Genomic DNA, 13953 nt, shown 5'->3' with positions numbered 1-13953 from the left:
CTCCAAAATCAAAAATAATATATATATATATATATATATATATATTTTAGGGGTTAGAAATTATTTCAGATAGCTTGAAGATGTTCGTGAGTTCTTGACATGCACATTGTTGCTATGCAAATGTCCTGCCTCCTTGGAAACAATTTAACCCTCAAATGCATTAATAAAATCAAATAATTGAACCAACTTTTTTCTTTCTCCATCTCCCCATGAGCATAATATTTTAGAAACAAAGTTCTCTAATGCAGAGTATGTTTTAAAAATATGAAATTAAGCTGTATTTTCTCAATATGTACCACAAAGGCATTCTTATCAAGCACTAAAAGACTGAGCAAAAAAAATTACATTTACAATGTTAATGTAAGAGGAAGAGAAGCCTGCATCAGGCATTTGAGGGGCTGAGTTTTGTTTAGTTTTTTTGTGATTAACGATTATACATTTAGAATTATCTGACATCTTTGTCAACACAAAAAAAATAAAATAAGTTTTATCAATTCGCTCCCTCTAGAGGTTAGGAATGCACATGGTCACATTTGAACTGCAAAGCAGTCTCTCATCATATACATCCAAGCTTATATAATCGTAGTTGCTCTCTTGACAGATTTAGTTAGTTGAAAAGTTTCGGACTACCATTATGTCCATGCAATTAAGTTATTTTGAGCATATAAAGTGCATATTTTACCACTTAAATAAAACAAAGCAACCTTGGTTACAAATCCACAGTTGACTGTTTATTTCATAAAAGCACATTAACAAACCACATGAGTGTTTTTCATACAAGCATTGCACAAAAAAAAAAAAAAAAAAAGTTGTTTACATGCCTCATCGATTTAATTTAGTCCCGGTGTAAAGACTAATGGGTACACTAAATCTACAATCACAATCATTTATAGTTTGTGGTTCCTTCATACATTTCACATGATTACGCTAACAAAATGACTTGCTTCCTATAGGATGTGAAATTCACTGTCGTATCTAGAACATCTTTCTCCAACAGCTAGTCTAGCTGTGCTCTGTATTAGGTTAAATTATATTGTACAATTCATGAGGCAGGTTCACTCCAGGCAGTAGTATGTAGATAGTGTCCTATTTTTATTTTATTTTTTATATATCCAGATTTCATGAAACTATTGTGGCCTCTAAAGGTCAAAAATCAGGTCTTTCAACTGCATTTAAATGTAAATCACATTCATAAAAAAAGAACAAAGAAAAAACTATACACATGTGGAGGCCAGTCCCGTAATCATACATGTGTCTGGTATAGCTGAATAAAAGAACAGTTCCACTGATAAAAAGTAAGTAGCAAACACCTTTTTTTTTCTGCCTCTGTAAAGAAGGTTTAAGGGGAGGTCTAAATGAACACTGGAGAGTGACAACACTGGAGTAATACTGAGGAAAAAGGCAGCAGTTGGTTTTTAAGGTTCAAGTCACCAAAACCTTGCACAAAGAGGTATAGTGTGAACTGATATAGGTAGAATAGAGGCAATTGGAGTGAGAGAAACCCCTTGAAATCTGGCTATATATATATATATAATAAGGCTAAGCTAAGTATGTTGTTTTTAATGACCACAAAATATTAGCTGAACATCCATGACTGGTTCTTTAAGAGACCATTTATCATTTTGAGTCTTTCTTATGTTCCTAAGGTTCCGTCCATTCATGAATGATGTGCTTCCCATTTTATACTAATATATACTTTTAACGAATCTAGACAAATCATACTTGTTTTATCGCATATAACAGTGCCTCTTAAGGACAGTCCTAATAAAGACATCAGGATAAAAGGGGAAAAAAAGAGTAATGAGACTTTTAAGGTACAGCAGCAAGTGGCAGGTCATTACTGGAGTTTCAGAAACAGATGTCTTCAAACACGAGACGTTGTTTTCATCGCTTCTGGTCCAATCAGTGCCTCTGTTTCATTAGTTTCAGGACTGAAACTGGAAAAATATTCCACTGTAGTGTTTTGTTAATGAAAGATCAGTCTTCCGTTCTGCCACATTTATGTTGTTAACATAACTTATAAAGACAGCAGAGTTTATTGTGTACATTAGATTATTACAGTAACAACTTTGGCAAAACTATCGATGACAGCCGAATCAGTATCAGAGTTAAATATAAGGAAAATACAAAGGGTTTTAAAGAGAAAACACTGCAGGGTAAAACATTTATTCACAATACTAATAATGAATAAAGAAAATCTCTAAAACCATAAAACGCCTGAAATAAAGTTATGAAGGAATGAAACTTACTGACAATAATTAAATGGACAAAAGTACAGATTCTCTATTTCCCCAGTTCCAGTACATTTACATTGAAGTAGTTATTTAAACAATTAATAACTTTTACGATGGATCCAGTGACTTCAACTCCTCGACCTGTGAGCCAAGATCTACTACCTGTATAAAGAGATTTTTCATATGACTGCTTAATTTGAATTGTCTAAATAGCCATATTTAAAAACTGTATCATTGATGTATTAGTAAGTAAAAGGATTTAATCATTACTAAATATTATAGGAATGTGATCACTCTACTTTGTCTTGAAGTTGATCTGTTTCCTCCTTATGTGAAGCTTCAGTCTCCTCTAGAGTTTTCTGCTGAGCTGTTTTCTTCTTCAGTAACTCAATCTCCCTGTATGAAAAAATGGAAGGAAAAATACATTGATTAGATTCCTGAAGTTTAATCAATTTTTATTTTATTTTTAAACATAATTTATTTGTACATAATTATCTTGGGCTGATTACTAAGAGAAAAATCTCATTTAAAACACATTTGCCAAGAAATAAGTTCTTAGAAACGTGATCGTTGTATTCAAGTTGGTTTGATATAGTTTATAGCATTTTAAAGCATATAGTTTATAGCAAGGTTTTCATTTTTATTTAATAATGAAAAGTAAAGATTTCCTTGCATCTTAGAAGTGAACATTTTTGGTAAAAGATTTTTTTTCTTTAACAAATAGGAATTTTTTTCAGAAAAAGATTATAACAAACTTTTGCTTCTGTTTGTTAATTTTTTGTTACCGTAGAAGAGGTGTAACCAAATCATTTCATTTTGAATAAATGAATTGATCCAAACAAAAATTAGTGTCACATCATGGACCCTCTTACTGTTAATACAAACTGTAAAGGTTTTTTGTGTGTTTAGTACATGTCTTCTAGAATGCTGCTATGTAATGCTTACTAAATGGATATTTAAATGTATTTATTAACCTTGTACATAAAATGAACATTATATTACAATCTACAAATAGCAGGTGAATATGTGAACTTACTTTATATTAATCTTTAAAGAAAAACTCAGGGTTAAAACTAAACCGGACCTTTATTAAGATTGTGGATGTGTGTTTTCTGTATCTGTGTGTTTTCTCTCACTTTTGCTGATACTCTTTTATAAGGCGTTTGGCCTTGCTGTATTTGCGCTCTAGAGCCTGGTACTGAGCCTGTGTTTCTTTCAGGTGCTCATCCACAGCCTGGCACAGACTCTGCGCCTCCATCCAATATCCCTCCAGCTTCTCCATGCGCTCCCGATTCTCCTGCATGTTATGTTCCATCTGGGCTTTTTCAGCACGCCAGCGCTGCTTCTCCTGCTCTGCATGATTCAGCTTAACACATAAATGCAAACAGATGATTACTTTCTTAGACTTATCATGCAAATAGTAACATAGATCAAAACTTTACAAATGTGGAAAACCAGAACTCTTTGTCAGTGGAAAAACTTCCATATGTGTTCTTTTGAAAAATGTAAAGACATAAAAATGGAAATTCTGCCATCATTTACTCACCCTCATAGCATTATACTGTAGATCTTTATGCTTTTCTTACTTTTGTAGAACACAAACCAAGAAGTTTACCAAGAAAGTAAGCCGTAATACACTGATGATCTTCCCTTCCACCAAGCTCTAAAGTCTCATTAAAACATGTGTATATTCGCACATTCAAACTTGGTGCCTCAAGCCGTGTGGTATCAGGTTTGATGTCAACAATGCTTATAGGCAGGTTTGGAAAGACAAGTAAATGATGACAGTTTTTATTTTCAGGTGAACGTTCTCTTCATCCTAAGAAAACACAGAATTGTATTAGACATATGATGACCAGTTAGCATGAAAAGGGTTATCATACCTTCCTCTTGAGCTGTTGGATTTCAGCCTGAGTCACAGCATGTTTGATCTGCAGCTGTGCCAAAGTAGTAAACAGGTTAAAGAACGTAACTTAACCTGCTCTTTTGCAATGACAAAACTGGCAGTTTAATGGAAAACTAATTTACAGTTTTGTTTTTTCAAATTGCTTACACACAATTTCTGAAACTATGGCTCAATTTCTTGAAAATCTAGACACAAAACCATAAAAAACACATCTCTTGCAAAAGCAAACACATCATTCAAAACTATTTGAACTCTTCCAAAAAAAAATGTTGAGGGTGAGAAAACGGTTGAGAAAAACGTAAAACACTACTATCTTGTGTCTTTTGCTTGTTTATTGTGCAGAGTAGTGTACAGGAGTTTCTCACACGTACATGTATGATGTAATACACTGTATGTATGCACAATTGATGAATGTTACAGTTATTGAACTGAACTGAATCAACACTGAAGTGACTTGAACTGAATATTGAGATTATTGGCTTGTTGGCCATGCTGCTTCTCAGGCGATTTTGAATTTGTTACTATTGTGAAGTGGCTGTGAAACAATCTATATTGTAGCTTGTATGTACATTCAATAAATCTATATACAGTGTATATACTGTGTATATATATATATATATATATATATATATACACACACACACTATAAGCAGAAATTCAAGGGGGTAAAAATAATTTATTTATTTATTTCTCAAAACTGAGTTTTGATTTCTATGTGATCAATTTATGTATAAGTGTTTTCACACATGATCATTGGGTGTAGGTCATCAATAAATGAGTGAGGCATGTAGAGAACTGTGTTTAGAGTTTTGCAAAAAGTTTGTTTTTCAATTTCAAACTGAGTGTAAAGCGTATAATGTGCTTGCAGTTCTCTTACGAGAGGTACTCTCGTACTGCGTAAATCTTATGCTAGGGGAAAATCTCTTTTCCGCGAGATACTGAAGCCAAAAAATTATCCTTAATTTTGAAATAATGTAAAACGCGTTGCGGCAGCATGCAGACACAGGCGAGACGGCTTGTGCGCCTATTGGCTGCCCTGCGGCAACTGCAGCAGCCTATCGATAAGGCCCACTCGTGACGTCAGCTCCAATGGGGGCGCTTCGCGCCCAATACGTCACGTCCCACCAGAATGGGCGTGGTCTAGGGCTATAAACATAGCTTCGAGAGGCTAGCTCACTGATTTTTCATCTCTTCAGCGAAGCTCTCGCATCGCTGGATCCGGAGAGAAGCCGCGCCGTCTGAAAAAGCCTTTCAGCGGGACGAGTCGACACTCTGAAGCCGCTGGCCGCGCCGCCTTCAGTCGCCTTCCTGCTGCGCTATCCGGCGTTATATCCTTTCTCTGCTACTGTGTTTTGTGTATGTGTGTGTGCTCGCCGCCGCGACACACACTCTCATTGCACTAAAAGAGCCGGGCGTCTTTTTCAAGACGCCCCTTTCCTGAGGATCACGCAGCTCTCGCGCTCGCGCTCGCTGACGGCGACCGCCCTCACTGCGAGCCAGTTACTGCCTGGTGACTCTGAGGACTCACCTGGCATCCTTCTCCGAGACTGCTCCTCCGCCCCCCCCAACCCGCAAAGCTCGCCGGTGCGCCCGCTTGCCTTGCCTGCTTGGGGGATGATACCTGCTCTCCCTCTGTTCGAGCCGCGCAAACCGCGCCGTTCACAGGGGATGTCAGGAGCGGACGGTCACGGGGCTAGCTTTCTCTCTCCCTCTGTTCGAGCCGCGCAAACTGCGCCGTTCACAAGGGAGGCTGGAAGCGGACGATCGGGGTTAGTTTTTCTTTACGTTACAAGAAAGCTACCCTGCCCTTGCGCCCCATTCACGCGTCACTCACCGGCGAAAAGACAACTCAGTTCCCTGATTAGGCGACTGGAAATATCAATATTGCAGCAAACGAGCCTGTTGTAACACGCACGCTTGCAAGCAAACGCCGAAGAAAACATGTTGACGCTCTCTTATATGCTCATGCATCTATACACCTTTGTGTTCCCCCCCTGTGGCTCAGTGGCGGAATCTTAGGTTTTTCGCACGAGGGACCGGGGTTCGAATCCCGGTCTAACGGCAGATATATTATGCCGCCAATGCTTCGCTCTGTCAGTTCCCTGAAAGGCGACTGCAGATGTGCATTTTGCAGCCAACGAGCGCGCTGTACAACCCGCTCGCCTGCACCCAAACACCGTTTCTATGGTTCCCGTGCGTCACTGGCGAAAGGAGAAAAGGGTGTTTTTAGCCCCGCTGCGGCCGGGCCGACCTCCACTCCTGACACATTTCTCATTCCCCTCTTAAGTTCAGGTGACTGGAAATGTCAATATTGCAGTGAGCGAGCCTGTTGTTTTGCACGCACGCCTGCAAACAAACGCCAGCATGTTGACGCTCTTTGATAATACTCGCGCTACTGAATGTCTATGTGTCTTCCTCTGTGGTCCAGTGGTAGATCGTCAGATTTTCACGCGAGAGACCCGCGATCGAATCCCGGGTCTACCGGCAAAACACACTTTTTGCCGTCAATTCTCGCTCTGGCAGTTCCCTGAAAAGGCGACTGCAGATGTGTATTTTGCAGCCAACGAGCGCGTGGTACAACCCGTTCGCCTGCACCCAAACTCTGTTTCTATGGTTTCCGCCTCTGAAGTTCAGACGACTGGAAATGTCAATATTGCAGTGAACAAGCCTGCTGTAATACACGCACGCCTGCAAACAAACGCCAGCATGTTGACGCTTTCTGTTTCTATGGCAACTTCTCGCTCGTTCAGTTCCAGTAAATGCGACTGTTCCAGTGTATTCTGCAGTAAACAAGTCGGCGAAATAGCCCGCTTGCCTGCACACAAACGCCGCTTTTACGGCTACCCAGATAAATCCCATAAGAGTGTTTTTTCTGGTGTCCCGGCCACGGCCGATGGTGTTACGAATGTAGACGAAATTCCTACACACAAACACAGCCCGTCACACAGGGCTCGCGCACATGAAATCGACCCAGGTCGATTGCGCATTAAACGTGGTAAATGTGCCCACTGCCCAGTGCCCACAAACACTACGTTCCGCATATCTCAAGGTTTCTGTAAAAACAAAACCAACGTGCATTCGCTCTGCTCAGGCGGACAATGCTCTCAGTGTTTTAAATGTGCCCGCTATCCCGCGCCCACATTCACACATAGACATGACAGGTCCTACGGGACTCGCCCAGCCCTCCCCTCTCGGTTGACCACCGCAAAGGAGTCGAGCGCGGGCAATCTGCCCGCTGTTATCAGCGCGCCCCCTGCCTCGAAGCGCGACGCTTATGTTACAGCACACCGAAGCCCCTCTGTCGCTGAGCGACCAGAGCGCGCTCCGCATTCAGCCCCTAGCCATTCGTGCAGATGCATGGGCAAGGCTACCCGGGGGTTTTGAAGTGGGTGCTAGACATTATAGAAAGAGGCTATTCGCTACAGTTTCGCCGACGCCCTCGCCGCTATGTGACGCGCGTCGAAGCTACGGTAAAAACAGAAGTAGCACCACCTACTTCGAGCCGAAATTTTGAAACTGTTGAGCAAAGGGGCCATAGAGCCTTTATCTCAAGCTCAGAGTGAAGGAGGGCTATACAGCAGATACTTCCTGGTACTGAAAAAAGACGGGGGTCTCAGACCCATACTAGATCTAAGGCAACTGAACAGAGTGCTTGCGAAGCAACAGTTCGGAATGCTCACGACCAGAAAAACCCTCACGCACATTCGCCGAGGAGATTGGTTTGTGTCAATAGATCTGAAAGACGCATATTTTCAAATACAAATAGCGTCACGTCACAGGCGACGTTTGAGATTCGCCTTCGAGGGCCAGGCATATCAGTGCTCAGTCCTACCGTTCGGCTTGTCTCTAGCCGCTCGCACCCCTCAGACTACAGGGCATGCGAGTATTGAACTACTTGGACGATTGGCTGATTCTAGCTCAATCTCACTCGGTGCTCATAGAGCACAGGACCATTTTGCTCGATCACCTCGAGAATCTGGGTCAATTGGGCGAAGAGTTCTCTGTCTCCCAGACAGATAATATCTTTTCTGGGCACAGAACTGGACTCGCTGTCTATGATAGCGCGACTGTCACCAGAGCGCGTACTAGACATTCAGCGCGCAGCGAGCTCTTTCCGCTGCGGCGCATCTGTCCCGCTCAAGAAATTTCAGAGGATGCTAGGTCTCATGGCCTCAGCATCATCAGTACTTCAGTTGGGCTTGCTTCGCATGCGCCCGCTACAGTTCTGGCTGAAAGCGCGAGTACCGCGCCGAGCGTGGGCTTCCGGTCTGCTTCGTCTCAAGGTCAATCAGAAATGCATCGCAGCTCTGAAACCTGGGAAAGCAAACGACTTGTACCAATCAGGTGTTAGCCTGGGGACTTCCTCGAGTGTGAAGGTAGTGTCTACGGACGCCTCCACCTTGGGATGGGGAGCACTGCTCAAGGGCAGACCGTTCTTCGGCCAATGGTCAGAACGGGAGAAGCTTCTACACATAAACTGCCTCGAAATGTTGGCAGTAGACAACGCACTGACGCGTTTTTGTCCCTAAATACGAGGACACCACGTCCTGGTCCGCTCGGACAACATGTCAGTGGTGTCCTACATAAATCGCCAGGGCGGCCTCAGGTCCCGAAACCTGCACAGGCTGACAGAACGCCTCCTGGTGTGGGCTCAGCGCAACCTGCTCTCGCCGAGAGCAGCGCATGTGCCAGGGCTCCTGAACGTAGGACCGGACAGACTGTCCAGAAACAATGTTCCGACAGGCGAATGGCCTCTACACCCACAGACAGTCCAGCTGCTGTGGAAGAAATTCGGCAGAGCGGAAGTAGACCTGTTCGCGTCTCAAGAAAACGCTCACTGTCTGGAATTTTTCTCCAAGAGCAGGGACGCGCTGGCTCACGTATGGCCCCGCCGCCCGCTCTATGCCTTTCCTCCCGTCTTTCTCCTGCCTCAGGTGATAGAACGGATCAGAGAAGGATGCTCAGTGCTACTCGTAGCGCCGTTCTGGAAAAACCAACCCTGGTTCCCAGTTCTGATGCAGCTAGCAAGCACTGCCCCATGGCCAGTGCCAGTGAGGAGGGACCTCCTCTCTCAGGCCAAGGGCTCGTTTTGGCATCCGCGCCCAGAGCTGTGGTCCCTTCATGTTTGGGCCATCAACGGGTACCCGCTGACCTCCCCAAGCGGAGTGTTAAACACGATCACGCAGGCTAGAGCTCCGTCTATGCGACGTCTCTATTCCTCAAAATGGTCAGTGTTCTCCAGCTGATGCACAGCTCGTGGCGTGTCGCCCCTAGACTGTGGGGTGACGGAGGTTCTCTCCTTCCTACAAGAGCTGTTGGACAAGGGCAGGACCCCTTCCACGCTCAAAGTGTATGTGGCGGCCATAGCAGCGTTCTCAAAAACAACGCTGGGTCTAGTGTTGTCACGGTACCAAAATTTCAGTATTCGGTACCGATACCAGTGAAAATCCACGGTTCTCTGTACCAATTTCGGTACCAAAGCTTAATTTAGATTAAATTTACATAATTATATTAAAGTGTATATCACAAAGATGGAAACTGTACTATTAAAAACACTTTACAATAAGATTCCATTTGTTAGATAACATTAGATAAAATGACCTAACAAAAAAAACAATAGTTATATACTGTCGCAATTATTCTCCTTTAGGGGTTAATTTAAAAATACATTTTAAAAATCAAAAGTTAACATTATTTGTGTTAACATTATTTAATGCACAATGAATGAAGTGAACAAACATGACCAATCAAGTGTTTTGTATTAAATAACATTCACAAACATTAATTAATGTTGTAAAAATATTGTTCACTCAATGTGTTATGTTAGATAACGCATTAAGTGATGTTAATGAATGGTATCTTATTGTAGCATTACCAAACTATACAGGAGATAAAATATGTTTTATTTGACTTGACTATACTTTTATTTAATCCAAAACCTGCTAAGAGTTATCCAGCCAAGAATAAGACTAGAACTGCTTTTCTGACGGACTGATATTAATGACGGCTTTTTATTTCTCATCTCCATAAATATATCTAGTAGTAAAGCTAATGCAAGGGCTAGAAATCAATTAATAGGCCTATGTCACACTTCCTCGTCGTCATGGAGAGCGCAGGTCGCTCAAGCGTTTGTACTCCCGTGGCGTCTGTCGTTGCTATGCATCCATGAACGCACATGGAAAAGCGAGCGCGCCGCTTCTATTATGAGCGCGCTTGCCGCGCGCCATTTGAAATAACGTATCTGCACGCGCAAAAACATCAGCAGCAGCACCGCCGATCGCCATCAGCGCTTTTATGAAGAGGACGCAACTGCACGCGCTTCGGGCATGCACGCGCATCAAGTACCGGGTTAGAGAAAACCTGGTACCGTGACGTTAAAAAAAAAAATAGTACCGACTTGGTACCGAAGTACCGGGTCTTTTGACAACACTAGCTGGGTCAGTCAGTAGGAAGGAACGATTTAGTCATCGTCTTCCTTAGAGGAGCTAAGAGACTGAATCCTCCCAGGCCTCCCTCAGTCCCTGTATGGAACCTTTCTACAGTGCTGGAAGCCATGAAAGGTGACCCATTCGAGCCTTTACAGACGATTGATCTTAAACACCTGTCTTTCAAGACAGTGTTTCTTCTGGCTCTCGCTTCAGTGAAGCGCACAGGGGACTTACACGCGCTCTCAGTAAGCGCGACGTGTATGGAGTTTGGGCCTAATGACTCAAGAGTTATACTCAAACCTAAGCACGGTTATGTTCCAAAATCCCTCAACACACCGTTTAGGGCGCAGGTCATTCCCTGTCAGCCTTACCGGTCTCTGACGAGGAAGGAGACGCAAGCTTCCTTTGCCCAGTCAGAGCATTAAGAGCTTATGTGTCTCGCACGTCTGTTTTCAGACAGACAGAGCAGCTCTTTGTTTTCACTCTACGGACGTTCTAAGGGACTTGCCGTGTCGAAACAGAGCCTATCCAGTTGGATAGTTGATGCTATAGCGCTGGCTTATACCTCTAAGGGCTTACAGTGCCCATTTGGAGTCAGAGCACACTCCACGAGAGGCGTGGCCTCGTCGTGGGCTTGGTCTAGTGGGATTGCCTTGCAAGATATCTGTATGGCGGCAGGCTGGGCCTCCCCGTCTACATTTATAAGGTTTTATAACCTAGAGGTTCCCGCCTTGCAGGCTAAGCTGCTTTCGGTCTAAAATCGGTACTGTCTGCCCTGATGTGTTCGGGCCAGAATACTGAAACTGCTTGAGCAAATGCTCGCTGTTGGATCGCGCAGCTCTATGGGCAGTGTGTAAGACCCACTATATTCGTCAGTCCAGGCCGGGGGTCGCCCTGACTGTACGACACATCATCAGTATAACTGCTCCTTATAAGATGTTATATTATTACAGGAATGATGCTATTCTAGCCACTCTTTCCTGGGCTCTCTGTGAGTCCATTATGATCATGTACTATATGAGCCCGGGCACTTGCCCTTGGGACTTTGGTGCTGGATCTTAGCATGCACGGCGTTTTACACTGTTTCCCCTAGCGTAAGATTTACGCAGTACGAGAGTACCTCTCGTAAGAGAACGTACTCGGTTACTAACGTAACCTCGGTTCTCTCTAGAGAGGAAACGAGTACTGCGTATCTTGCCGTGCCTGCACACGCTCTGGTTCGCTTCGGCGATGAAAAACCAGTGAGCTAGCCTCTCGAAGCTATGTTTATAGCCCTAGACCACGCCCATTCTGGCGGGACGTGACGTATTGGGCGCGAAGCGCCCCCATTGGAGCTGACGTCACGAGTGGGCCTTATCGATAGGCTGCTGCAGTTGCCGCAGGGCAGCCAATAGGCGCACAAGCCGTCTCGCCTGTGTCTGCATGCTGCCGCAACGCGTTTTACATTATTTCAAAATTAAGGATAATTTTTTGGCTTCAGTATCTCGCGGAAAAGAGATTTTCCCCTAGCGTAAGATTTACGCAGTACTCGTTTCCTCTCTAGAGAGAACCGAGGTTACGTTAGTAACCGAGTACGTTTTGCAGACTTGATTTGAGTGAATAGTTTCACTGAGTGGGCCTCAAGTTCCACTTTTAGTGTGTAAGCAATTTGAAAAAACTGTAACACACTGATTAGTCTAAATGGTCTAATCATATCAGTAATTTACCAATTTCAGGGATAATATTCTGTTACATTTCAGTTCAGCCCTACATAATTATGGCATTTAATTAAAAATAATTGCTTTACAAACTTACTGTAGCGTAAATGTTCTGTTTAGGTTTAGTTTTCATTTTTTACTGCTCTGGTTTGCCTGTGTTCATTGTTCCCTTTACTTATTAGTTTCTATGGTTCTAAAAGAGTTAACACCTGTTCTGTTTTTCCCTTGATTATACTCCCTGTGTTTATAAACCCTTAGTTTCCTTTTTTTTTGTTTTCGGTCTCGTTTCAGTTTATGTGGTTGTGTTGCTCCCTGTTGTCTCCTGTTCCTCTATTATTGGATTAAAGACTATTCTTTGTTTGTGTTTCTTCGTTGTGTTTTATTACTACAGCCACATGTGACACTTATACTTTGTCAAAGTTTAATGGGAAAATCTCCTCCGTCTCTTGACGTCATCCATCTTTTTTAAAGCTGAGAAATCATTCATTTTTACTTGCAAGTATAATTAAATGTGGATACTTTTGAACTTTAACACAAGTACATTTTTCATTAGATACTGGTTAATACAATTTCTCTGTATGGTTTAAACCCTTGATGTCCAGCTCAATTTGTGTCTTACTTCTTTATATTTGTGAGCCAGCTTCTCAGGGTCAACTTCCAACGGTGACAGCATGTCCTCATTTTCGGCCAAGTCAAACACCTCTATGGCACTAGGGTATGTGGGGCTCATCTCGTCTTCTTCATCTTCATCAGTGCCATAATCACCCGGCTAGAAGGGAAGGACAAGGGAACAGCCTTTTGTCACAAGTTATAAACTTTTTTTTTTAAATGTTCTGATAAACAAAAGAAAGACAAAGACTTTCAAGTCTGCTAACTAAACGTGATAAAACACTCTTCCTTTCTTCACAGATATGGTGTTATGGCAGCTGAAGTTCAATACCAGAACAATTTGATTGTATGCAAATTTAAGAACAACATGGCAGATATGTATCGCTAAAACTGACAATGAATGTGGATGAAACTTTTACGAAATCATTCCATGTAGATACATGTTGGATTATAACTCATTAGATGTTTCAATGCTGTTTAGTGTACACGGAATTCCATACCAATGGATTCCACTGAGGCCCTGTTTACACCTGGTATCACCTGGTACACCTTGATCAGATCACAAGTAGATGAGGGAGACACATTACCGTTTACACCTGGTATTTTAATCCGTCTCTTTTGTCCACTTCCAACCACTTCTGTCCTGATTTCATCCGAGGAGAGGGTCTATGGGTGGGTAAATGTATGGGGGTTTTATTCAGATCTTTCGATCTAATGGACAAAATAAGCTCACGCAATTTACACATGAACGTGCCCGGAGACAACAGGTGTTTACCAGGTGTAAACAGGGCCTGAGGGGATGACGTCTGACCCCCCTTGGCCGGGAAAGATCTGATTGGGTGGCTGATGATGATAAAGATAATGATTACTCTGGTATACTGTTACTCTGACATATAATGTTTAAGACTGTTTTTAATTCGTCAAACATTTCACACAAACCCTAAAGTATTTGAACTAAACATAACTGTCCAAGAGTGCTTCAGCAGCTGGTATTCTTTTACCTTTTATATTACTTTTAATATACTTATCATCACTTATTTTACTATGAGTAGTAAAGATATGCACAAGTACCTGATTAC

General features: G+C 42.7%; 2 protein-coding genes across 2 annotated transcripts in view; one reads left to right on the top strand and one right to left on the bottom strand.

Moving 5' to 3' along the window:
- Positions 1-335: 335 nt before the first annotated feature.
- The window catches only part of ppp1r9bb (protein phosphatase 1, regulatory subunit 9Bb), a 39275-nt gene continuing 25657 nt past the window's right edge, over positions 336-13953 (bottom strand). The window contains exons 6-10 of the mRNA XM_082152266.1: positions 12885-13034; positions 4118-4171; positions 3371-3600; positions 2534-2630; positions 336-2396 (exon numbers count right to left, since the gene is read on the bottom strand). Coding sequence (XP_082008392.1) covers positions 2343-2396; positions 2534-2630; positions 3371-3600; positions 4118-4171; positions 12885-13034 — 585 coding nt within the window. The 3' untranslated portion in view covers positions 336-2342. The remainder of the gene's footprint in view (positions 2397-2533; positions 2631-3370; positions 3601-4117; positions 4172-12884; positions 13035-13953) is intronic.
- heatr1 (HEAT repeat containing 1) overlaps positions 11299-13953 on the top strand; it is a 67831-nt gene continuing 65176 nt past the window's right edge. The window contains exon 1 of the mRNA XM_082152257.1: positions 11299-11308. The gene's annotated coding sequence lies outside the window, so the exon portion shown is untranslated. The remainder of the gene's footprint in view (positions 11309-13953) is intronic.

This window comes from Leuciscus leuciscus (assembly GCF_965113295.1).
Source record: "Leuciscus leuciscus genome assembly, chromosome: 21".
Lineage (NCBI taxonomy): Eukaryota > Metazoa > Chordata > Actinopteri > Cypriniformes > Leuciscidae > Leuciscus > Leuciscus leuciscus.
The sequence above is the reverse complement of the archived record's forward strand: the minus strand, read 5'-3'. Positions and strand labels throughout refer to the sequence as shown.